The sequence below is a fragment of the Diadema setosum genome, chromosome 13, assembly GCF_964275005.1.
Source record: "Diadema setosum chromosome 13, eeDiaSeto1, whole genome shotgun sequence".
In the NCBI taxonomy this organism is placed as follows: Eukaryota; Metazoa; Echinodermata; class Echinoidea; order Diadematoida; family Diadematidae; genus Diadema; species Diadema setosum.
In genome coordinates this window covers 31,432,094-31,457,559 of record NC_092697.1, presented here as the reverse complement: position 1 = coordinate 31,457,559, position 25,466 = coordinate 31,432,094, and the positions used below count along the sequence as shown (strand labels likewise).

General features: G+C 40.4%; 1 protein-coding gene across 1 annotated transcript in view; it reads left to right on the top strand.

The window, feature by feature from the left end:
* The window catches only part of LOC140237327 (doublesex- and mab-3-related transcription factor A2-like), a 28,355-nt gene extending 3,155 nt beyond the window's left edge, over window positions 1-25,200 (top strand). The window contains exon 2 of the mRNA XM_072317265.1: window positions 24,278-25,200. Within this exon, the coding sequence (XP_072173366.1) occupies window positions 24,278-25,200 (923 nt within the window). The remainder of the gene's footprint in view (window positions 1-24,277) is intronic.
* The last annotated feature ends 266 nt before the right edge of the window (window positions 25,201-25,466 follow it).

The window sequence follows — 25,466 nt, the reverse complement described above, 5'->3', positions numbered from 1 at the left end:
AACAGGACCTGACCATCATGAACATTCTTATACACAATCCCGGATACCTAAACTAGGCAATGAAATTTCAAAGTGACCCAGAACTCAGCCCGAATGACAATTCACGTGGCCACATTGGCTCGCGTTCGCTGATTACCATTACATTCAAATTGTGATAATCGTGATGTAGACTCCCTCTGCAGTATACACGGGACAAGCGAAATGATAACATAGAGTTAATCATGTGCATAGATATCAATAATAATATTTCAACAAATCCCGATCTGAGGATTGAATTCAGTTAACAACTTGAGTTATCAGGTGCTGGTTCACGTTTGGTAACTAAGTACATTGTCGCCGGACAATCCAGAAAACCAGAGAGAAATGAAATTTTGGTATTAGTGAAATCCCGTTCTCCTGATAGTGTTCAAAACCTAAAAACCGCACCTGTATCATTAGCGAGCAAACATGCTATATCTAAAGTTACCTTATCCTATAATTTCCTGGATGCTACAATATCAACGTTATGTGATAATCAATTTCTATTTGTTTCTGATTCATCCTTGAGTCGGTCATAATCCTATGATTATCTTTTCTCCCCATTCGTTTCATTCGTTTGATTTCTTGACTTTGAAGTAACTACATTTTTCCTTAACTTAATTTCTTAACTTAAATAGTGCAATTGATGTAAATTTATATGTATTTATGTAATAAGATCTTTTCATTTCATTGAATGTTTTTATGAAAGTGATTTTGGATTCTTTCCTCAGTCATAACTGAGTGTATGATAAAGGCTCCTTTCAACTATACAAACATCATTAAAAGTAATGTGTTTATGCAGCATATACAGTGTTCCATATCTGAATAGTTTTTACATGAAACAAAGTGTAATATTCAAATTTTCTTGAGATCCTCACCACAGGTCATTGTTTACCGTACGGACTTTTAGAAACATAATAAAGACTTTGTTCTTTAAAACAACGTTACTTATTGATTCTCTACCTTCTTTGTGTATACAGAACATAATGTTATAATAAGGTTGGGCAGATTATTCGTTCCATGCTTTCAGCTCCGTTTCTTCTCTTGTGAAGTTAAATAGTGTAAGATTACATAAAATCGTAAGTGATATGATTCTTTTTATGATTACATGTATTATGAATAATAATTATGATTGCAGTTATGATTAAGGTTGCTTTCATTTTAGTGCTGTTATTACTTCTATATTACTCGAAAACGTAGAAATAATTAGGTCCTTATTACAAAGAACATTATCCATTATCTTTGAATTAATTAAATCCGAGGCGCCTTAAGCATGTTCTTACATGAAAACGCTTATTGAGAACAAGGTGATTATGCAAGAAAGGTGTCCCTTCTACGAAAAAAGACCCCCCCCCCCAAAAAAAAAAAGGAAAGGACACACGCACACACATAGACAAGGGAGGAAAAAAAAAAACAACTAAATGAATAAAAATCATCAAATACCTCTGTTGGCAAATCAGCTGACGAAAAAAAAAATCCAATAAGTCAAAGTAGTGCTGTTGTTCATTATCGTTCTCTACATGACTATAAAATATGTGTTTTACTATATACCTCTATCTCTATCGCTATCGCCGTCTATCTCTATAGGGTATTTCTATCATTAGATGAATTACTCGCATCACACTAAAACACTGAGGTTGACATTGTCTTTCTTAATTTACAGATAGTCTAGGAATGATAAAAAAGGAATCGAGTACAATTAACACTAAAACATCACTATTTTATTCGTGAAGTAAAACAAATAACAAACTTCAAATTTACTTCATAACAGCAAGCAACACCGAGTAAACACGTGGTAACTATGATCTGAGGCCCCGTACATTTCCAGCCTTACCGCTTACGATGGCGGTCTCCATCGTTCAATTATCTCTCTCATTTACTGAAAGAAATGTTTACTATGATCTTAACTCATTTGCATATTTTATATACGTTCATCGTGCGATACTACTGCCTATATTTATCTACTCGTGTAATATTTTGTTATGATATTAATCAATATACATATTTTGTCACTCTTCATATCTTTGGAAATTGTGCTGAATGTTTGTTTAAACCTTGAATGCAGAAATAAAGCAAAGCAAACTAAAGTAAACTAAAGTAAACTAAATTAAACTAAACTAAACTAAACTAAATTAAACTAAACTAAGCTAAGCTATACTAACCAAGCCAAACCTAACTTAACCAAGCTATGATCTGTTAAGATTTCTATAGGAGTTAAAGACTAATTCATTGAGAGCAAATAATGATATACCAACTATCAAGAACTTGTCTGTATGTAGCGGTAGTTTGTGATGATGTCTCGGACACAGAATGCAAAAATTATAGTTATCCATAATGGACATGTAGCGGAGTGGGTTAGGCAAACCTCTCATCTTTCACCGCGAGTGAATGGTCACTCTTTTTTCTTCATCGGCAATCTAGTCTCGTTCACTCGAAGGCTTGGAGTACGCGCACTCACCGTCTGAATTTGTTTTTCCGATAGCCGAGACGAAGTGTGGCTATTTTGGCTCGCTTTTTTACGAGTTCCCACATTATCGGTGAACACCCGTCTTGTCTGTGTGCGATAGAATTTGAACTTTTCTCTCGACCTCCGATGATGAGCTTTGGACTTCTCAAGCCTGTCTGGGCGCGCTTTTGACGATATCGCTTTAGCAGTATTTTGTCGCTCTCAATAAATATTTTGACGATTTATTGATGTCGAATCATTTTCGATCATTTCATGTATCACTCTGTTTGCTCCTTTTGTCCTCTTTGTCAAAGTCACCTTGTTGTTCTTTTTCGTTTAGATCTTGAAAGGTCTAAAATGATGAGTTAAACGAAGGCAACATTCCTCTTCAAATGAAAACAAAAAATATTCACGTCTATATCACTTCTTATATCATTCCTCGCTCTTCGCGGTTTTTATTTGGCAGTGTTTAATGCGTGCCTGAGCAGTTTCTTTACTGTAAAATGATTTGATATTACACTTTTTAAACAAATCTGATTACTATTACAACTTCATTTCCAGGCCAATACAAGACGTACTGCAAATGCATAATTAAGGCAAAGTGTCACTTACAAATTGACCTTTGGTTCAGTGAGACCATTGACCATTCTTTGCATTGAGATCATTGTTTTTGGTGAGAATATTGCGTTGAATGCTCTTGTGTAGTCACAGAGACTGATGTCGTCGTATGAAAAGAACATATTGATTAAAAAACAAAAATCTCGTTGAGTCAATGATGCACGATGAAATCGCCTGTAACAAAGTTTGTTTTGTTTTTGAATGAAAAAGAACATTACCTAGATAGTGGCTGCTCTGCTCAGTCTGCATACTGCCATTACCAAATCCTTCTTTTCCCCAAATCTTCTTGCAGAACTTTCATTGACGTAGTGTTTAGTGGACAAAGTGTATGACATGAGTTGAATTAGACATGATTGAATCATTTTGACTGAAAAGGGATATTTTCATAACGCTGTTGTTTTAGAAAATGAATGTATGTTTGACTGACAAGGATGAACTGCTCATCATCACTTTGAAGGGGTCAAGGCTGAGCTCCCCCCCCCCCCCGCCCCCATCACTTGGCAGTCGAGATGGAAGAAACTGGCGTAGATATAACTGCCAGCTCTCGAATCCGATAGCCACTTACGGCTGGTTTTTATTTGGGTCTCTGGTCCCGATCTGACAGATCTCTTTGGTAGAACAGTGTAGGCGACATGGGACAATGGACCAGTAGAGAATGGGCGTGGTCAAAACTGGTATCAAAATAAAGGATGGATGTGTCTCGCATCCCGTTTCAACGGATGTTATTCAGTATATTATACCAGTCAGGGAAGGGTCAAGACTTATATTTGATGAGGTTAAATGCTCGTTTCGAGTGCTTAAACAATTTCATGGAGGATGTCCTATCACGATGGTGGTTAAAGAGGAAAAGAACGCACACTCCAGATCTTAATGGGAGAGGGGGGAAACTGATGCGCGAAGTGGTTGACCTATGGAGGAATAGTACAGGGGAAGGACCTCGTATCGTGTTCCAGCCTGACGGCTTGAGGGTCACTCCTAGCTCCGCTCTTGTTTGGATCGTATCTCAAGCTCCTTGGTCGCTTAATTCCCAATTAGCATGCACGCTTGAGGTGGAGACGAACGTGCGGCCATTGGAGATCATTGTCGGGCGTGTTTGCGGCGATGGCGAGCGTGGCGTCTAATGGTCAAAACCACACTGAGAAGCAGAAGATGAAAACGTGTAACTAGCCATATTTCTCTGCGCACGGACAGATACCTACCTCGAAGTCATGTTCCTTAACCCTTCACCTACCATGCCCAAGAAAGGCTTGCCTTGTATAGCTGGATCGCTGCAAAACACCGAAGGGGTTAATGGAGTGCGTTTAGCACGTTCCACCTCTCGAGTCAGCGAGGAACCCTTTTAGGACAGTTGGGAGATACCCGGCAAAAGGCCGGGGAGACCGTGTCGGCTCTACAGTCTGTCTGCGAGCTCAGGGACCGTGGTTCCTGCAAAACACACTTAACACCTTTGTGAAATGTGAGTCCCCCGTGACGTCATCAACATAGAGCTCTCCGCGACCTCTGCGCCATGCAAACTTTCCCCTACCCCCTCCTCATGATCACATTCAGTGTCGTGTTGAGGTGCGCTTCCTCAAAGATGTCTCTGAGTATTACCCCATTCTTAAAAGAACAAGGTGGTAAACATGAAAGTCCCGACAATCAGAAAAAGAATACTTAGAAAATATACTTTTCTTCGTCTGGTAAGATGTTCTGTGTAAGAAAGATGTTCTTATACATGTTCTGGTAAGACGTTCTGTATAAGAAAGATGTCTAAGATGTTCCGTACATTAATCATCTCGCAACTGTTTTTGTTCTTATTCCTGGTCTCTTTTGTCTTTTTTTTTTTTCTGCTGAATATTGTTCCTGTAGATTTCTTTCTGAAATGTTGAGGACATAAGTGTTCCTTGAACTATATTCATGAAGGTAGTACGACATGCTTAGCCGCTGTTATAAGCAATGCATAGCATGATTCTCCTCTGAAAATGAAGCTATAATAACCCTTACACAAATCCCCTCCCCCTCCCCCCCCCCCAAAAAAAAAAGAAGAAAAAACACACACACAAAAAAGACGAAATTATAAAATATTAGAAATAATATCTGTAGACTATTCAACAATTCAGTACACAATGATTGGACTTGGCATCGGAATTATATTTGTTTGTTTCCCTCTTTATTTTCATTCGTATTTCAGTGTTTAACCATTATTCTGAATGCAATTTCACCACATGTTCAAGCTGATTCTAAGAAGTTGAGTAAATTACACAAACAGAGTGATTATAACAAATTCAAGGTTTATCCCTTGGCATCGGTGGAAAACACACACATGCAAATGTGGTGAAGTGATGACGTCATCGAGTCATAAGTGTCCCATTGACCTACACACATGTCATCTCTTATTATTTTCTCTTTCTCAGCATAAAGTCTACTATTAAGAACAGTTTGTTTCCTTCACAACTCTTTCTTATATGATTTAATAACTTGCCATGATTTTGAGGGAAAAGTGAGATCGCCCTCTCAAGCTATGATACAGTGGAAAGAGGACAAAGTTCTCCATAGCTCCAGTCATTACTACCCCTCTGTCATCCACTGGAGAATCTTCCACACACCCCTCTCCAAAAAGTGTATTTGACCTTAGGAGTTGTCCATTTTGAGCAAGGAAATTATAAAACAAATAAGCACCAAAGAGACATGACGTCCCCTTCATTTTATTTAATTTTTCATTTCTCTTTGTATTGGCCACCCCTCTATAACGTTGACACGTTCTGAAAAGAGGATTTTTTTTCTTTCTTTTGGAGGAATAGGGTAAAACGAAACAATCTGGAAGGAGGATTCTGCCAAAGATTTGCGTCGGCCAAATAACCGTGGTGGCAAGAAGTTTCCATGGCTTGTACCCGAGGAGGTTCCCGGGCAGAATTCTGCCGCGCTCTCTGTTTATTTCATAGGGATTTGGGAGGGATCTGAAAACCACGAGAAATGATCGGATCGTTTGTCTAGCTCAAAAGTGCATCGCCTCCATCCTCACAAGAGTTCATTTGCCGCTGTAGGTAAACGCGTTCATGTTTCAAATAATTATTTTGCTCCATCTAAATAGTGACTTTTCCCCCTTTCTCCTTGTATAGGCTTTGACATAGTTATACTGTCATGTTGTTTGTTTACTGTTCATTGATCCTCCCTACCTTATTGAGCCCCCTCCCAATTAGCAAAGTTCTTTACAAAGTCTTTCTTTGACATTCTTATGTAATAGTGAGAAAAAGAAACTGACATATTGTATTCCAAGATCATGAGATTTTATTCTCAAAATGACGCCATGCTTCTCAGCAAAAACGACAAAATCAAATAAAAAACATCACATTGCAGAAAAAAAATTTAAAGAATACTGTTGTGCTCTTGTTAAAAGCATCGAGTTCGTTGTTGCCTTGAGAGTTGCCCGATCGCCCAGGTCGAGGTGATGGACGAATCTACGTCGCTTTCATTTTCAGTTGTATTCCACTAATTAGTATATACTATCCAAGATGATGTGCCGGAGTTGACGCTTCTAGAGCAAAAGCCAACGTGCCATCGCCTCTGCAGGTGTGACGAAGTTCACATCTGGTATTGATTCGCAAAAAAAAAAAAAAATGGTTTCAGTTTGTTATTCTCCCCTGAAAGGGAGTGACATAGAAAGAGAGAGAGATAGAGAGAAGGGGGAGGGGAGACACACGGAGAGGGAGAGTGAATAAAAAGTAACCATATGTTTGACTACTGCAGCACGCAGCTGTGGAATACAATCATAATGGAAATTGGTAATTCCTCCTTTAAAGGCAACCACTGAGTGGCGCAAATGTTAGAAAATGCTTGCTCATGTTGACGACGCATCATAAAAGCATGGATTTGCGACCGCGGTTGCCCCAAGTTGAGCATCATTATGGTGCCAACCAATGTCGACTGAGGACAGTCATAGTGCAGCTATTAACGCAGAGAAAGGAAAGTTCAAAATGATAATGCTGGGGATATTTCATTTCATATTATTTCAGTCTTTATTGTCCATATCATAGATATTTGTTTTGTTCACATGCTTTTTACAAAACAAAAAATATACAATATATGCAATTACATGAACAGCATTCAAATGACATATAAAACATAAGAGAGGCTTATTTTTGCCAACATTATAAAACAGAAAAAACATTATATAACATATCTTGTATCAACACCAATTTACAAACATTCAACCTATTAATATATCTTTATATATAAAATATCTTTATATCTTTCCTACCAGGTGAATGGTTGTATCCAAGGATAACTATGCATGGATAACCCCCTGCTGAAATGAATGTTCAGTTTACTGCTTGATTCGTTAACAAAACTATGCCTAAGGTGTACATTACAAAGAGGGAAAACTGCAAAGTGAATAGGAGATAGGTACTACGCAGGCACACTCTACTAGGGTTATTCATATTTTTTTTCAATTGCAGTTAGATTATTGATTTCTGGTTTTGATAGAGACTTACATTTCGTCAACTTCTTCCCGGATACATTCGTTATTTTTTTTTCATGATATTACAATAAGGTGCATTTTCCACCAACAAATTAAGTATTCAAGTATTTAGCTTCAATCTGCTATTACTAGTGACGGGCGGTCCATACTCACAGACATTGACAAATTGAAGCAGTGGGTTGGAATGGGTTAATGGTCTGCTTATACCTTAAGAGGTTCAACATATCCGTTAAGCATTTTTAAAGAGGTTCAACAGTCACATGTCTTTTTATTAAACACGTAAGGACTCACGGAGAGTGACGTGGTGTCGCCGACGACAGTGGATATGATAGAAACAAAACAAACGTCCTCCCAAACTAACTGGTGTTTTTACTACCTCCACACGTTTTCTGAAAGCGACTCAGACATGAGATTTTGCACCGAGAGCGTCCCTAGTCCACACGTTTTCGCAAATCATTGGCGGCTGTGACTGTTTTATATTGATTGTTACGTCACTCGAGGCGATATGATCATTTTTCGGTATCATCCATCGATATCAAAAACCGTAAGTCTTCAGTGCGGGTTTCTCCAGCTCATAGTTGTGATTGTGCAGTGTATCAAAAAGTGTATTCCGCTTTTTTCACGAATCAAATTGGTGACGAATGTGTTGCAAATTCGTTTGTAAACCTACAAACGTGGATACAGTTCCCGGGAATGGCTATGTAATCTAAAAGAATGACAGAAAAAAAAAAAACAGTAAGTAGGTCCCTCGCTAGAGGTCTGTGTCAAGCATGAGACAGACGCCCTGTAGCCGGCGGATTCCCACGAATCCGCGATATTCCTTCGCGGAACTCGGCGGCGGAGAGTGTCGTCTGAAGCGCCCGCTGCACGTGTCCAAATATCCGCAGGTATACGGCCGTGTCCCACACACGTACGCCCGGCGCGGGCGGGAAGGTTACGGTTCGCCCATCGGTGGCCCGAATCAATTACATGGGGCCCCAGCACAAATATATGCCCAGTCCCTAGCAGCGCCACTAAATACTGGGTTAACGCAAAAGAAGAAGAAGAAAAGAAATCCATCTATAATTCGCAGGATTAACACTATCTCCATTGTGTCACTGTATAGTTGAGAGAAAGAGAGAGAGAGAGAGAGAAAGAAAGGGGAAAATGCCATAAGTATGTGTGCCAGTTTTATTGATTCCAAACTCGTATACCCATGGAAACGGAAAGTTGACTGGGATCAAGTTGGATACACTCCAGCGCAAATTTGCATTTTGATTGGCACATGGAATTGTGTCGACCTACCCTCGTCCGCATACTTGAGCCACGATTACTCGTCAATCTTAGGCGTATAAGATGTATATGAGTGTGTGTGTGTGTGTGTGTGTGTGTGTGTGTGTGTGTGCGTCCGTGTTTTGTGTGTCTGCTATCGATGGAAGTTTGCCAGTCACATAAAAAGACGATACCTACTAAGAAATAATGCATTTGACTTTGATAAACTAATACCGCAGCTACCTCTAGTGTTCGACTTAGTCTCCTCTCGAGCCTCTTAAATCATTTAAATTAGATACACCGCAAATTATTTGGCGTCTTAAAGTTGCGAACCTGTTCACCAAAACCCCAACGTGATGCCGGTGATTCATAAAAACTATCATGATTGACATCTACATATTTTGTCGTAGTTGATTGGATTTGTATCATTTACTGGATTCTTTAACTGCTGTTTATTGAAAATGATAAAGATTAAATCACAAAGCAACAGATGAAGATGATTAGACCAAAACATATGAGATGTCCCTTTAATAGTTCACTGGAATATGAAAAACATCCATGCTTAACCTCCATCTTCCTTTTTAAAGTGTCTGTCAGCCTCGTTCTTCGAACAATTTAGTTATTGGAAACTGTAAAAGAAATATCTCTAGCGCATAAACATAACAGAAATACGAGTAAGATTTAGACGAAGATACACAAGCAACACACACATACACACATATATATTGCACACACACACACACACACACACACAAATGGACAAACACACAGACATGCAAACAACGCGAGACACAGTGCGACTCAAGGCGACAGCGCTGCAGAGGGATTCTTAAGGCGGAGTTAGACGGCACGAACCTGCCTTCTGCGCCCGTTCGCCCTCCCACGAGCGTCCGCTGCACGAGCATGTTAACCGGGACAAACGCTCTTGAATAAATGCATGAGTGTCTGCGCGGTTTGCCACCGAGCCGCTGGAGTGGGCGAATGAGTGGCTCACGCGCGCCGTTCTTTCCGCGACTGGCGCGGGGCATTTGGGCTTTACCAGCGCCCCGAAGAGTCCTCGTGCGTTTCTGACTCACGTAGCCCCGAGTATAGGGAAGTACAGCGAGTCTCTGGTAGACAACACTCGAGATGTCCTAATCGTTCTTCACTTGTAATGAGCCAGAGAACTCAAACCAAGCACGCTGCTATGTCAACATCCCCCACCCGTATTCTTCCACCACCCCCACCCATCCTTCCCTGTCCCTCCCCCATCAATGTCCGCTGCATCACTTACATTCACACTCCTCTTTCCCCCTTCCCACTACCCCCTCCCCCCCCCTCTCTCTCTCTCTCTCTTGGAACAATCCACTCAGTATTAAAAAAAAATCGATATTGAATTTTGCTAAGTGCACATCATCCAATTCATCCAGGTCGGTTCAACATCACTGCTAACATTTTATTTGTTTCTTGATAAGATGCGACACCGCATAGATATCAATATTGATTTCAATCCTCTTAATCATAACTTATCAGGTCATTAAGTTATTCATCTTTGGTGTCTCACTGAGTGACACTCTAGGTTCATTGCACTTCTAATCTGACCTGACTTTATAACCATTTCTATTTTTCTTACTGATGAGATGCAATGCCATAATACATGTCATATCACAACAATTTCAATTCAGGAAAGAAACTTGATTGTAGATGGTAAAAAAGGACCGATATGTGCTTGTGAAAACTACTCGTGTAAGTGCGAAATTCTGTCAGGTCCAACAGTTTGTATACAACCTGATGATTTTTTTCGCACAAAAATCCCTGTTGGTAAACAACATCATCTGCAGTACAAAATTTAATATTTAGTGCAGGTAATCTCCAGTTGTACGAGAAACTCTCTAAGCTGCGTGGTTCTATATGATATGACACAAGTGTGTCTTATATTATGGAATACGAATCTATGTGACTCCTTCTAAATATGATTGTTAAATTGAGTGATAAGTTCACAGTGATAATTGATAAATAATACAGGTCGAGTTCTCTAAACACAGTCAATTGTTGCATTCACCCATGACAGTTTCGACGACGGGCTGTCATCTTTCTCAAACGATGGCTAATCGGCGATTGATATGTCACAGTAAATACAACAATTGGATATGTTTAGAGAACGCAGTCTTCATGATTGTTAAATGTTCCAAAAGTGTAAAAGTTTTTGATTAACTGATTGAGCTATACTCAATTTGCCCACACAAAGTAAACCCAAAGGAACGGTTTAGTAGCATGATGAGATTTGTTATCAGATATTTTGATACCGACGACAGAGTGTAATCATTTTCATGATCACGTATACTTGGGTGTTTTGTTTTCAATCACTTTGTCGAACGTTTGTATACACTACTCATTCAAGTGTCTTTTTTCTCTCATAAAACACCTAACAATTTATTCTTTAAAATGTAACTCTGATCCAAATTCACTCTCCCATTGACGCGTATATTTTATCTAAAATTCGCACATTATATTTTTCTCTTTTGCCAGATGACCCTTTCAGATTTTAGCATCAGATTTTGAAATATAAACGGATTTGACAGCGACGCCTGATGAACACAAACTATTCTATCCAAAATGATAATAATAATAATAATAATAATAATATCGCGAAGAGGTAGACTTCTCACATGATCAATGTAAAATGCTCGTTATGCGGAGAAGGGAAACGTATAGATATTCTACACATCATATCGGTGAGAAAGATGATTATGGAAACGTATTCTGTGAAAACATGCCCGTTACATGGAGCAGCTCTCAAAGAACGAAGTGACCCAGATATAGACAACTTAAAACCTTGTTGAGAAGAAAAAGAAGAAGAGAGGAGAGATATATCATCGCGTTCGTTCGAATGTATCATAAATTTGTAGCTATCTTCTCGCTTACCCCCCACTTATATGATATGAATTATACAGGAGCAACACGAATAAGATAGGTCTACGATGGGAAACTTAACGCCGGCGAAAATCCTTTCCGTTGCAAAACGCTCGACAGACCCCTTCAGCCGCACGGAAATTCATTAGCGGGGTTTATGCTGTATAAAGATATGGATTTCTCGGCAAGATACATTGCTACTCCCCTTCGCTTTCCTGCCGTCAGAGGGAAAACAGTGGCGCAGAATTTCCCGCCGATACTTCACGCGGGACAGAGTTCAATATTCCGAGAGTCGTCGCAGGTAGTGTTTCATCTTCACCATGTCATTTTCTCCCTCTTCATCCCTTCCCTCCCTCCTCTCTCTCTTTCTATAGTTCCCTGTTTTTTTATTTATATTTTTCTGTCTATCAATATCTATCTCTTACTATTTCGTCTCTCTGAAAGTATCTATCTCTCTCTAACTCGTTCTATATTTCTCTCTCCCTGTCACTCGCTCTCTGTTTGTCAAAATATAATATTTATCTACTCATATACTTATTCATTTATTTATCCATTTATCGATTTATGTATATCTATTCATTCATTTATCTGTTTATCTATATCTATCTATCTATCTATCTATCTATCTATCTATCTATCTATCTATCTATCTATCTATTTATCTATCTAATACTGTCAGTTTGGTTCCAATATCTACTTATATAAATACCGTTTTAACTATCAACCTCTATTTCTGTATATCATTCTCTCTTTCATTCTGTCACTCATCCACTTATTCTCTGTCTGTCTATCTATCTATATATCCATCTCTGCGGGGTTTTTTTTTCTTTTTCTCTTACACTCTGGAGCTCTTCAGCCCGATTTCTTACTTTTTAATTCTGTTTCGCGGTGAGGAAACGTCTCGTCACAGGCCGGTGACAGAGATACTGTTTCAAGTCAAAACGCGCACCGCGATGACGATAAGTGGGATTATAAATTCAGCACACTCTTTCTAACTACTTTCCTTCTTTTTCCTGATATGCGATGTCGCATTTTCTCCCCAGTGAGACCCCTCATACACCCCTCCCCCTCCCCCTCCCCCCCCCCCCCACCGGTCTGACCGTTCCACGCCGATGTCACCAAAGACCGTCCAATTGCTTAGCGATAGGTTGTATCTGAAACAATTTTAACAGAAAATCCCCGTCGTGACATAACGAATGTAGCAAGACACGCCAGTGAAAATTCGTGCTGATAATGGATGAGGAAACAGTTCGAGTGCATGTTTTTGAACCTGAATTCCCTTTGAAATAAAAAAAAAAAAAAACAGCTGTCATGGAAATTTCACATCAACCTCCACCTGCAGTTATCCATGAATCATTTACACACTGAATGAAATTTTGTTGGTGTATTTATTTGTGGTATATCTGATTAGGCAACATGCACCGTGGAAAAGACTGAGGAGAGCTCAAGTCAATGTCATCCTGAATTAACATGGAATCCCTAAATCTACGTTAGGTATCTCAAGTCATTTTTCCTCCAGATATGTCATTCAATGCTGGACACTGTGTCTATTTGGTGGCTCCCGAAATATTCCACCGTTACCGCCATATCTGGTATCGCCTCGCTTCACTCTTTCAGATGGAGGTGCTGTGGTTTACCGTGCGCTTCCGACGAGGGGGTTTAGAGTTCAGGCCTGGCATTTACAATCATGATCAAGTCACAGTAAAGGCTTACAACGGCCCTCTGTAACTAGGTGTAATGGTAAATAACATTTTATACGAACACATCCACATTAGAAAGTTGACCGATATTACAGGCATATCAGAACATGACATAAACTGGTAGGAATGTAAGAATGAATGAATGAATGAATAAATGAATGAATGAATGAATGAATGAATGAATGAATGAATGAATGAACGAGTTGTGACTTTCTCACACACACAGGACCTCTTTTTTTTTCGTCTTCAAGGGACAGAGCGTTTTGCTTTTACTTACTAGAGCAACATTGCTCAGTTAGACCAGGGAAGTGGGACGAGAAGGGAAACACCCTGTCCTTTGCATCATTCTCGGTGCAGCACTCACCTCGTCTTACCTCCCTGGTTAGACTCGGGAATCGAACTCGAGTGCTTTGGATCTGGAGGCATGCAGACGCGCGCGCGACCGACTGAGCTAAATCACACTACGCTGTACTTGTGTGCGTTTGTTTTCAGTGACTGGGATATTGATACAATATGGTAAAGAACTTTGTGCATGGAAGTGCGCAGCATCACAGCAATTACTACTATCGTCATGCTTTATAAATACTCTTTCCATATTTGTTCTTACTGTCATGATTTTCACTACATGTATTTTTACCACACTATTATACATTAGTGGTGGCATGGTGGCCCGGGGCCACTAAAGATTGATGTCGGGTCAGCAAATTTCAACAAAGGTTATCATCTTTTGGTGGCTCGATCGGGCACTTAAGATTCAAAATGGATTGTTATGTTTCCGTTTATTTCGGGCCACTATATCTTTTAGGGCCACCAACATTTCAGAATTAAAGATTTCAGTGGCCCGAACGGGCCACCAGAAAAAAAGAATTGTTTTTTTTTTTCATCTTCTTCTTCCGTGTAGTACACCCTACTGAATGTGTATCAGCGTACTAGTGTGTGGGCAGGTGTGGTGCAGACATATACACCGACACCAGGGTTTTTAACCCTGCAATATGATTATGCAAATCCATCATCATACTACTATATCGAAATGAAATACTTTTTAATTTATCTTTTATGTATTATTATTTCTTCTTATTATTTCTTATTTCTTATATATTCATTAACGTCGAACTCGTAGGCTGTTTCACCGAGTGTCGAACTCATAGGCCTTATTTGCTTACTGTCGAACTCATGGGCTGTATGACTCGTGGGGTGTCGGTCTCTTGGGATATGACCCCATGTGCTACGTAAATTCATCACAGTCCCACCTATCCGTATCAATGATGGTATTATTTCAGAGAAAGTATTATTTTAGCTCCTTTCTTTCAATATTTTTAATCTTATCAGTCCATATGTTACAATAGTTTGGAATCTTCATAATCTTTAACTTAGAAAAAATAAATAAATTCCATTCCTGAAACGATTCTTATCACCGAAGATGTTTCTCAACAAATGTTCCTACGATGACCTGCTACATAGTAGAGGATTCTACCATATCTACAGTAGATCTTCCCGCGCAACTATTCCTCGGCTCCTTGCAGACGGCATGTCATGTCCATACCGAGTCAATCAACGAGGTAACATTCTCGCCACACCAAGCAGCAATGCGGAGCATCCAAGCCGTATTGATCTGCTAAATCGGGGCAAATTGCGGCTGGCCTAGACAGACGAGTTAGACGTGTTTATAATGACTCAGAGCCGAGACGCATCATAGCTTGATCTGCACGTCCCTATACGACGACTCAGGCTCGTTGACAAAGGAACGGATGCAAGAAATAGATGTAATTCTCTTTCAGTTGCATCTTGACACTATATTTACTAAACCACTCGTAACTCCTGTATCTATCATGTTATTTCACTATTGTCGCCTTGTGTCGATTTGTTAAATCTCATCCCTTGAATGGGATATGAAATAATATTAAAGCGTTCTACAGTGACCGTGATGTTGCCACAGTCCCAGTGATATGTCGTTCATTACAAAATGAGACAGATACATTCGGGCTGCAAGCGCGATTGTTATGTTGGGCAAAAAGAAGAAGAAGAAGAAGAAGAAGAAGAAGAAGAAGAAGAAGAAGAAGAAGAAGAAGAAGAAGAAGAAGTGTAAAGTAGTATGGGCAGTGACGGCTTGATTCTCTATGGCCCCAGGATTTAGTGTTGCACTTCCACATTGTCAGAAGAGAGAAACAAAAATCCTATAGTCCCATTTAAACCATTTGGTGTAAGCATCGTTTTGGCGTTCAGTGTTTTTACAAAGTGAGGTTTGCTGCTTCCAAACAAGTATAAATATTGTTTATGACTATCAAAAAGCATAATTTCCTTTACTACTTCACTTTAAAATCTCGGTGTATGATGCATTCCTGATTTGTGCTGTGGTGGGAAATTGATTTCAGTTTCTCGATGAACTCTCGTTGTTTCAAGTTAAGGAAGGTATACAACGTCTTAATCTATGGCACGCCATTTGTGGCTGTATTATGATAGTGACAAGAAGACCAGTAAATTCATCACACTTCTGTACCAGTTTCTCCTCCATCCATGTCCCATGCCATCCCCTCTCTTTCCCCCTCTCTCCATCTCTACCTCCCTTCCTCCATTCCTTCCCCCTCAATACACCTCTTCTTCTCCGCTGCTGAATGCTAAACGATCTTGACTAATTGAGTATTCGTCACTTATCCAGTCATTTTCAAGTAGCGATTTAAGAGGACAATATTATACAATGCACCCGAAGTGCGAGAGGAAATTGATAGCCTCCAGCTCCGATACAAGCCAGCGGGGTAAAAGTGGACTAAACATGAATTATTGGATCGGAACGTTCCGCTGCCGTGAGAAAAGAAAGAAAAAAAAAATCGGCCGATAGTGTAACACTACGCCCCAAACGGGGAGGTGTCCATATTTCGCGCACTATGATTACAGCACTTAGCGACACATTATGTAGATAATGTGCGTACGTTTAAAGGGCTTGCTACCTCTTGAAGAAGTGTATTTCGAGAGAAATCTATTTTCGTTATGGAGTTTAGTTCGTCATTACAGATGTAGGGCTAAAAAAATCCTCTGTTTCATTGACTAAAATGGGCACGACAGTATCACCGGCCTTATCCACTCCATTTCCACATATAAGACAAACGGATTATTTAAGACAAAGGCACAGGCACAACTTAGAAGAACAAAGCTGGAAGCAGAAAATAAGCAACGAACAAAGAAAAATATGAAATCAAAAATCCCACTCCTAACTGATAAAGAAAAAATACTTCTAATTGCCCTTCAAGGAATACGCTCCCTTATTAACGTCTTCTATGATTTATAGTCTATAGAACAATTCAGTTAGTGTCCAACCCTTGTCTCAAAGGATTTGTGATCATGGCACCCTTTTTATTCGTTGCATGAGGCCAGCAAAACTTTGTTACTTTACCAAACGATACGATTTGTAGTACAATGCTGGAGCAAAAGGAGGGTGAGTTTGAAGTGTCTTTCTATTTTACTGACTTGTGCTCATGGAAAATTTCTTTGACGCTACTCTTTAATTTGAAAGAGGTCTTTGACCGCCACGTCAAAGTCTTTATGTTGTTGTTGTTGCTGTGTGTGTTTTTTTTTAAACATGGCGGTAATGCTACAACCCTTTTTTAGTCTTGAATTCAAATATATGTGACGTCATTTTTTTCAAGTCACCTGCTCTCGTATATGATTGACAACTGAGACAGAAATGACTCAGAGTCCTCAATCATCTGGACATATCAGCTTGTTCGTCCCCCTCCCCTCCTCCTTCCCCTCCCCCTCATCAAACGGCAATGCGAATTCTTGAATTTATACCCGTATCACAAACTATAATCATTACCTGCTGCGCACGATAAACTATCTACATGAATCGCCCACAGAAATACGGCCGCAGTTAAAAATCTCTTATCCTTTGTGGCATTTTCACAACAAGACGCCACAACGAACTAATGAATTGATGGCAGTTTCATCGATGTAAAGTCGACAACAAAGTATAAATATATCTTATCTTGTCATATTCCTTATCCTTGCAGAGTAACTCAATGATGCTGTCACAAGCACATCTATCAAAATAGAGGCAGAGAGCGACTTTCCCTACCGTCGAAATATCAAATCAAATGTCATTATTTTTTCCCCTATGTGGCAAAAATTTCCCCGCTCTCTGACTCTTTCAAAGCGTGAATTTTGCTCCACATCGAGATATAGATAGCGTCACAATAGTGATAATGGTAGAGCAGCGGAGGAGACCAGAGCAGCGCGATTTCACGCCCCGAGTACGAATATCATTCTCTCCTAAGTATCGCATGAACATAATGTTGCCGGAGGAGAGCCCCTTGTAATATCATGATGCCAATAAAGCGGAATAAAAAAAAATAAGAGAGAAAGTGAGGGGAGATGTAGAGAGGGAGAGGTCCTAACAATTTTCTGACTGTTTCTCATTTTCTTCATTCCTTGTCCGATTCCTTTTCCCCTGAATGTGTGTTGTCGAGTGGTTGTATGGAACAAGATTGACGGAGCGGTGGGATGAAAGAGGCGCTATACGAGAGTGTCAATATGATACTCCGCCAAGATGCTACCCACAGCAGAGCTACCGGTAAAACGTTACGATCCAACGGGCAACCCGATATTTCGAAACCCGTGCGATATCCGCGCAATGAAATTGTGTCTAAAGTGTGCAGCATGTACCCCAAAATAAGAGGGAGTATTTTGAGGAATAGAAAGCGAGAGAGCGAGAGTGGGGGTGGGGTGGGAAAAAGAGGTATTATGAGCTATCCAATCATAGAATGAGATGTCTTTTATGGAATGAAACGAAGAAAACACAATCTATTTCCAGGCTCTCACAAAGGCGTTTTCGTGCCATCTCAATGTTGTCCCTGTCCCTATACTGTTGTCATCGTTGATCGGGGTGCCGAAAGCTGTAATCGATGACAGTCGCCCGATGTCGTGGTCGTGTCGTTTTGCCGGAAGTCGACTCGAAAAGTGGCGTTTTCGTTTCCACCCGATTGGCCAATATCTTAGTCTGAGGAGACAATCTCCGCTCACCTTGTGCGGGCCTTGATGGGCGCAGGAAAAATGTTTTCCCCATGAATGCAAAGGACATATAATCATGGTTTGGGTGTTGGTTTTGAGCTACTTCTTACCCACTCTGGCTGACATGGATATGCGACGGTATGCCATTACATTGAACGCTACACACACGTACACACACTCAAGGACATCGTCTGTGCATCTTTAGAAAAGGAAAGAATGAAAAAACACGACTAAAACCCTATACCTTATTTTGCTACGGGTTATTATGTTCTCGTAGAAATCAGATAAAAAAGCTTTCTTTTATCACTATGCATTTCTGTCACTCACTCTCTCATGTCTCTTATGAATACACACAAACACAAACACACACACAATGCATATGATATATTAATATAAAAAATATACATATTATGTAATTGTATACATATACATAATTATACATGTATGCTCTTAAACCCTGTCCGATTTTCTATTATTTAAAGTGTTCTATCAAAGATTGTATTATGCTCATTAAAGACACTATAACTGCGGCTGCAGTCTTTTTTTTTTCAGAGATGCCAACGACAAGGTAACCTAGATTTTTCCGTTTATAGTTTAAGTTTGGGGTGCATGGCAGAGTACGCATCATTAATTTTGTTATTATAAAGTATTTCTGTATGATTGATTCCCCATGCTGCATTCAAATATTGCACGACTGTGCACTACGAATTCAATGAATGTCATGTGATGCCAATTCAACCTATCACAAGTCATTTCTGACTTTCTTTCCTTCTTCTCGCTTCGTTTTCACACAATACACACGCACACATATATATATATATATATATATATACACACACACACACACACACACACACACACACACACACACACAAAATGTCTATCTTTTCGCTGTCACTAACTGCAGCGTAATATGACATGCCACGTACGCCGCTACTGTTCGTCTCGCAAACTACGCGATGAATACGAGTGCACACACAACGAAGAACGATATTCTACCCAATTGAAAACTCATTGGCGTTCCAAAGAGATGACATACTCTATTCTTCTGCATGTTTCTCTTCCCCTATTCTCCAATTTGCTTAATCCATTTCAGTAGACATTTTGGTTGGTTAGCTATTTCCCCTCTTTCTTTCTTTCTTGCTGTCTTTCTCCCTCTAAAAAATGCCAATATTAGTTTAGGAGAAGAATAGCGCACAATCGGGGTGTTACCCTGTCCAGGCTATTTACTCAATTTAGTTCTTACAAATCTCCTCGAACGAATCGACAGTGTGTCGAGCATGTGGACACACATCGCCTTCTATAAGATGATAATTGCGGGAAAAAAAAAGAATGTGTGCGTGTGTATGGGGGGGGGGGGTGAAGAGAAAGGGAGGGAGGGAGGGGGAGCAAGAGATGGCGAACAAACCAGACGATCAAGCCTTGTGTGTTTCTTCTTTTCACGGTGCGCGCCAAAACAAACTGGCGCAGTTTGAAAGGTGTAGCACGGTCGAAAAAAGAGCAGTGGGTAGGCATGTTCGTTTGTGTGTTTTAAACTCGACGTGTTGAAATACTGCGACTAATGTGCCAGTTTAGTGCAGTGATGTGGCAAAAAATTGAGGACTTTAGTTTTTTTTTTTCTCTCTCTCTTTCTCTCTCTGTCTTTCTAGACGTGCAGCGCTGTGTCTTTTCACCAATCGCGGTGGGTTTCTCGAACAATGATCCTCCGTAATTGTTCCTACATAACGGGCGTTAAACGCTCGTGTGCAAACAGTTGATTGCGATCGTATGATCTGGTAGTGACAATCAATTGCGAATCGGAAAGAAAGGGGGAAAAAGAAAGAGAACAAAATTACACTCCTACATGATACGCTCTGAATAGTTGCACAGTGTCAATCCGATCTGAAAGATGATCCGGCGTATGCATATATTTGATATCAAATGTGACAAGACCAAGTGGGTAGCAATATACCCCTGTCTGTCCCGTGTGACGAGATGGGCACGGTGCTGCCAGCTTTTGTTCGCGGGAAGAACAAATTCTACCAGTGTACACAGCGAGATAAAGAAACGAAGATATTACCCCTAATACTTGTAATCTGCAAGTTTCATTATTCTTTCTAAGTCAATAAGCAAACAATTCAATTTCTGTATGTGTGTGTGTGTGTGCGTGGGTGTGTGTCTTCCATCGCTACACCGGAAGAGACAAGAACATTGCGAAGAACTTGAACAAAGTGTATAGCCAAGCAAAGAAATACACAGAGTTCATTGGTGACACACGCAGGCTTCTTATTTTACTTAGAGACGCCAGAATCCTACAAATTCCTTCTGCAATTAGCCCCACGGTATTTGGTGTCAACGGCTGCACTTTTCTGTAGTGACGCACCACTTTTCCCTGCATTCCTCAGAGGGCTAATTTTCACACATTCTTGAGAGGCGAATCGTGTACACCAAGTCTATTTTTCTGCTCTCATACACGTGGAAAGTTATTTGTAGCTATAATGTAGGATAGTGAGCGTGAAAGAGAGGAAAGAATGAAAGAAACATATAGAGAGAATGAAAGCGGGAGAAAGGTAGAGACGAATGCCAAGTGGATGCGGTGGAAAAAGAACGTTTCCCCCCTCCCGATACTTGGTACAACTTTACCCCCTCTATTCTCCTCCAAGTTTACCCCATTCCCCCTAGGGAGGAGTCCAAGGGCTTGTAGCATATAATGGGTGGTGGTATCAGACTGCAGCATCGAACGAATCTCAGAAAACGTGGGCAAATGTAATTGTCTCAGAGCAAATATCAATTTTGCTCAGCTTTTGTGCCGTCAGGTTTAAACGTGAGTACATTTCTACTCTCCTTCTTCCCTACCCCCCCCCCCCGTCTTGTCATCTTTCTCTCTCTCTCTCTCTCTCTCTCTTTTCCAAGAACATGTAAACTTTCCCCAAATTGCACCCCGGATTTGACCTTGGAGAACTCTCTACGTGTCGTTTCTAAACGGGCGCGCGACGCTGTTAGCAAATGGTTAGAAAAAAAAAACACACAAAAAAAAGCTAAGATAAGGGAAAAAATGAAAACGGTAGAATGTCATGGCCAACTTGAAAAGGTGAACTATCTCGGTGGCAATAAACACATACAAGTGACTAGTAAGTTACGTCATCTAAATTCAAAACTCGAATGTCAGAGTTAACGTACTCCCGATGTACAGCGATTACACAAGAACTTTTCATGATGTGATTCCAGTTATTGGAATTTGCAGTATAAAAGGCAACAAAAACCGACTATTGGTTTGGTTTGGTTTATTTCTGCGTCGGTGCATTCAAACAATACAATTTCAAACGCAATTCTATAAATACAGACAATCACAAATATAATGATTAAAATTATTATACAATAAACATGCACAAAATATACAGATAAGATAGATACTATATAATTACAGTAAATATTTTCAGTAACTGACAGATTATTTGTATGTGTAACAACGTAATTGTTAACATATTCATAGGAAAAGAAAATCACTCACACTTGCAGAGGCAGAATAATATATATATATATATATATATATATATATATATATATATATATATATATATATATATATATATATATATATATATATATATATATATATATACATATATATATATATTGCGTGTATGTGTGCGTGTGTGTGTGTGTGTGTCCCATGAACTGCACTGCGTGAAGAAGAAAAAGATGGAGCGCAGTGGATGTAGAGATTATTTCTGAAATATTTGTATTCATGAAACTATCAGTAAAAATGAATTGATGAAATCAAATATCATTTGAAAAGCTATGATGGCAATCGCTTATTAGTTGAGAGTAAGAAACCCAAAATTCAACAACTACAGTGCTTTAACTATATTATAGTTACGCCAGAAAGAATCGTCAAGATATTAAACATTTCGGAGCAGAGGACTGACAGATGAATATACATCTATGATTAGAACGTAAGAAAGAGTGTCCAGACCGCGCAAACCTTTCCTTTCGCAATGTCATTGAAGAGGTCATCATTTATATGAGGATTTTCTCATTATCTTAGTATTCCCATCTCTACTGATTGTCAGTGTCTATACAATCATTATCATCATTATCATCATCATCATCATCATCATCATCATCATCATCATCATCATCATCACCATTAGCTTATCATCTCAGGTGTACATAGTTTAAAGCGAGAGTGGACGCATGAAAATGACTATTATATGATACCAAATGACCCCTTTGGCAAGAAACTGTAATAACCACCTTTTTTTTTCTGTAGCAACACATCGATTATATTCCTGGAAAGTAGCAACACATGCCTGAAAAGAAGAATAAACAGATCTTTCGATGCTGCATTTTGATTATGAAAAACCTTTGAAAAGCAGGCCCGCCCACACACGAATCTCAATCCAAAACTGAGGAAGATATCAACACAAAAAGGGTCGTCATTTCCTGTTTCCAGTTACAAGTTTTGAATAATCAGGGAATGATTATTTGAACATAAATCCTCACTACGAATACATCGAATGAATCAGAAGACGAATGGGAGGATACTCTACTGTGGTGACGTATTGTTCTCATAATGATACCAAACGCTTTTTTTTCTTTCGGTCTGTTCCAAGAAATCCCGGAAGCTTGTCATATGGAGCAAGAATGATGGGACGGTATCGACGTCGTTTAGCGGCTTGTGGTCGCGACTTGACCCCTCGCTGATCGATGTATTATTTACTCTGGCTGGGAAAATAAGCTACAAGCCCCAACTGTAACAGCGCAGCAAATGAGAGAAATATACACAAAGCCCACGTGTGCGGCAAGAAACGACTGTGAAATGATTCTGCTAATAATCTATCTAAAAATACTCTTTTTTTTTTGCTCCTGCCACATCACTTTAATAAACAAAAACCTGTCCAAATTTGTCGAGATACACGGCAGATTTGTCTCCCCCCTTTAGTCTTGTCTCATGCCGTTAAGTTTGATTTTTTACAAGTAATCGAAGATGTAAATAGTTGAGATGCAACATGTGTTGGCAAAGTGTAACGACGAGTAAACATATGACACTCTGTGGCGACGTATTGATCATGTGTCGAACTGACCCTACTAATTTACTGTTGCTTGCAGTCTGTTAAACTGTGACTTTCGATATTGATTGATCATACCGCGCAGCTAGTCACACAACTCTGTTTTCCCACAAAACTAGATAAAGGAATCGATATCAAATGAGTCGAAATTAGTGCTACTTGCCTCCTGTTTAAGCAGTAATTATCCCCGAATCCCACTTTGGCAAATGGTATCTGTATAATGTAATTACAATGAAGAGATGTTATTAACCTTCTGACTTTCTAATTAAGTAAGCCTACTGTCCAGGCTTGTTAAAAATGTTCCGGCAGTCAATGTGTGATATAAAAGGAAAATCAGTGCGCGCTTCTGATATCTATTTGTGACTGAACTCCCACACACATAATGGTTGCTGTTTTTGTGTAACAAATCATACCTTAACTGCGAGCATCACCATGTGAAGCGTTTCTCTCGCATTTTTATTTTATGCATGATGGAGGACACAGCTGTACTTGACACTTATATCACATCGCAAATCACGGTCATGCTATAATGTTGCTAAAACTTGCCCAATAAACTCCTAAAATTGTATGAAACAGACAAAGAAACGAACGTACAGAATAATAAAAACAAGATCACCACACAATAAATTATTTTCATAGTTCTGTGCCGCAACTAGCACAAAGTCGAAATGGTACAGGACCATGAACAAAACGGCTGCAGCAATATTCCATCTTAATAATTCCAGGATCGTTACATCAGTTTCTCTGATTTCCATTTCCGTGACGTATAGAATACAGTCTGAACAATCTTATCATCAGTTATGCTCCATTAATCTTTGCTTTTCTTTTGTGACTTTTGCAGGAAAGGAGAAGAAAGAGGCTCTGAAGGAGACCAAGGAAGAGATAGAGCGGGAATCACCCACGACGAGTGTCCCGGAACCCCCGCACAAGGCAACGGAGCAGGAGCCGGAATCGACGGACAAACCCATCGAAGGCGGAGAGGACACCAAGAAAAAAGGCAAAGCACCTCTGGACATGTTCAACGGTATGGCCACCAGTTTCGTGTCGCCGTTTCGCCCCGGGCGACTCTCTCCGATCGAGATCCTGATGCGACTGTTCCCGCACCAGCGGAAGGCCGTCCTCGAGTTGGTTCTGCAGGGCTGCAGCGGAGACCTCGTCAAGGCAATCGAACACTTCTTGTCAGCCAACGAGGCCTCGAAGAACGGCGGTAACTCCTCGCGAGCCAGCCATGGTGCCCCGGTGGAGAAGGATGGAGAGCCGTTCCAGCAGACGCAGTCCGTCCTGTCGGCAACTCAAGGACTAGGCTCGCCCATGTTCCGTCCTCCCCTTCATGCGGACAAACTGGGTGTGGGAAGTCTGAAATCGGCGTTTACACCTCTGCCTCCCGCGAGCTCCGCTCCTCTCCCGCTCCTTTTCCCACACAGACCTCCGAACCCCTTCCAAGCAGACGCCCTCCTCGGAAGAACCCCGATCTTCGCGCCATCTGGTCTGGCGGACCTTCACGCCAGCGCGGCGGCAGCTGCACCTGGCAGATTCCTCTTCCCTGCAATGCACCCGCTAAACTTGTCCGGCAAAATCCCCTCTGCCAGCGAAGGCTACCCTCGATACGTCTTCGCGCCCTACGCCACGTGTCCTCCAGACTGTACCCAGTACCCTGGGCTCCATAGTACCCGGGCTCCTGCGGGAAGCACAGGGAGCGACTCGGACAAGAGCCCTGGAGCCATTGCAGACGTCTCGATCACGAGTAATGTGGACTCTGATTAAACGGACTACAGAGGGAGCGTGACCCCGTGCGAAGCTACATTCCGCTGATACTGATGATGACTCTAACGCAACTGACATCTATTGTGACACGTGCCAAATATTTCTTTGTTGTTGTTATTATTGTTGTCGTTTTAATGGTTGCTCAAAAACCGATGAGACAGACTGAAGAACTCATACAATGAACTTTGCTTGCGTTCTTGTTTTCCGCGAGCAGATTTTACTGCGAACTGTATGTCTAAGAGAGATTGTGGACACATCAGTGTCAT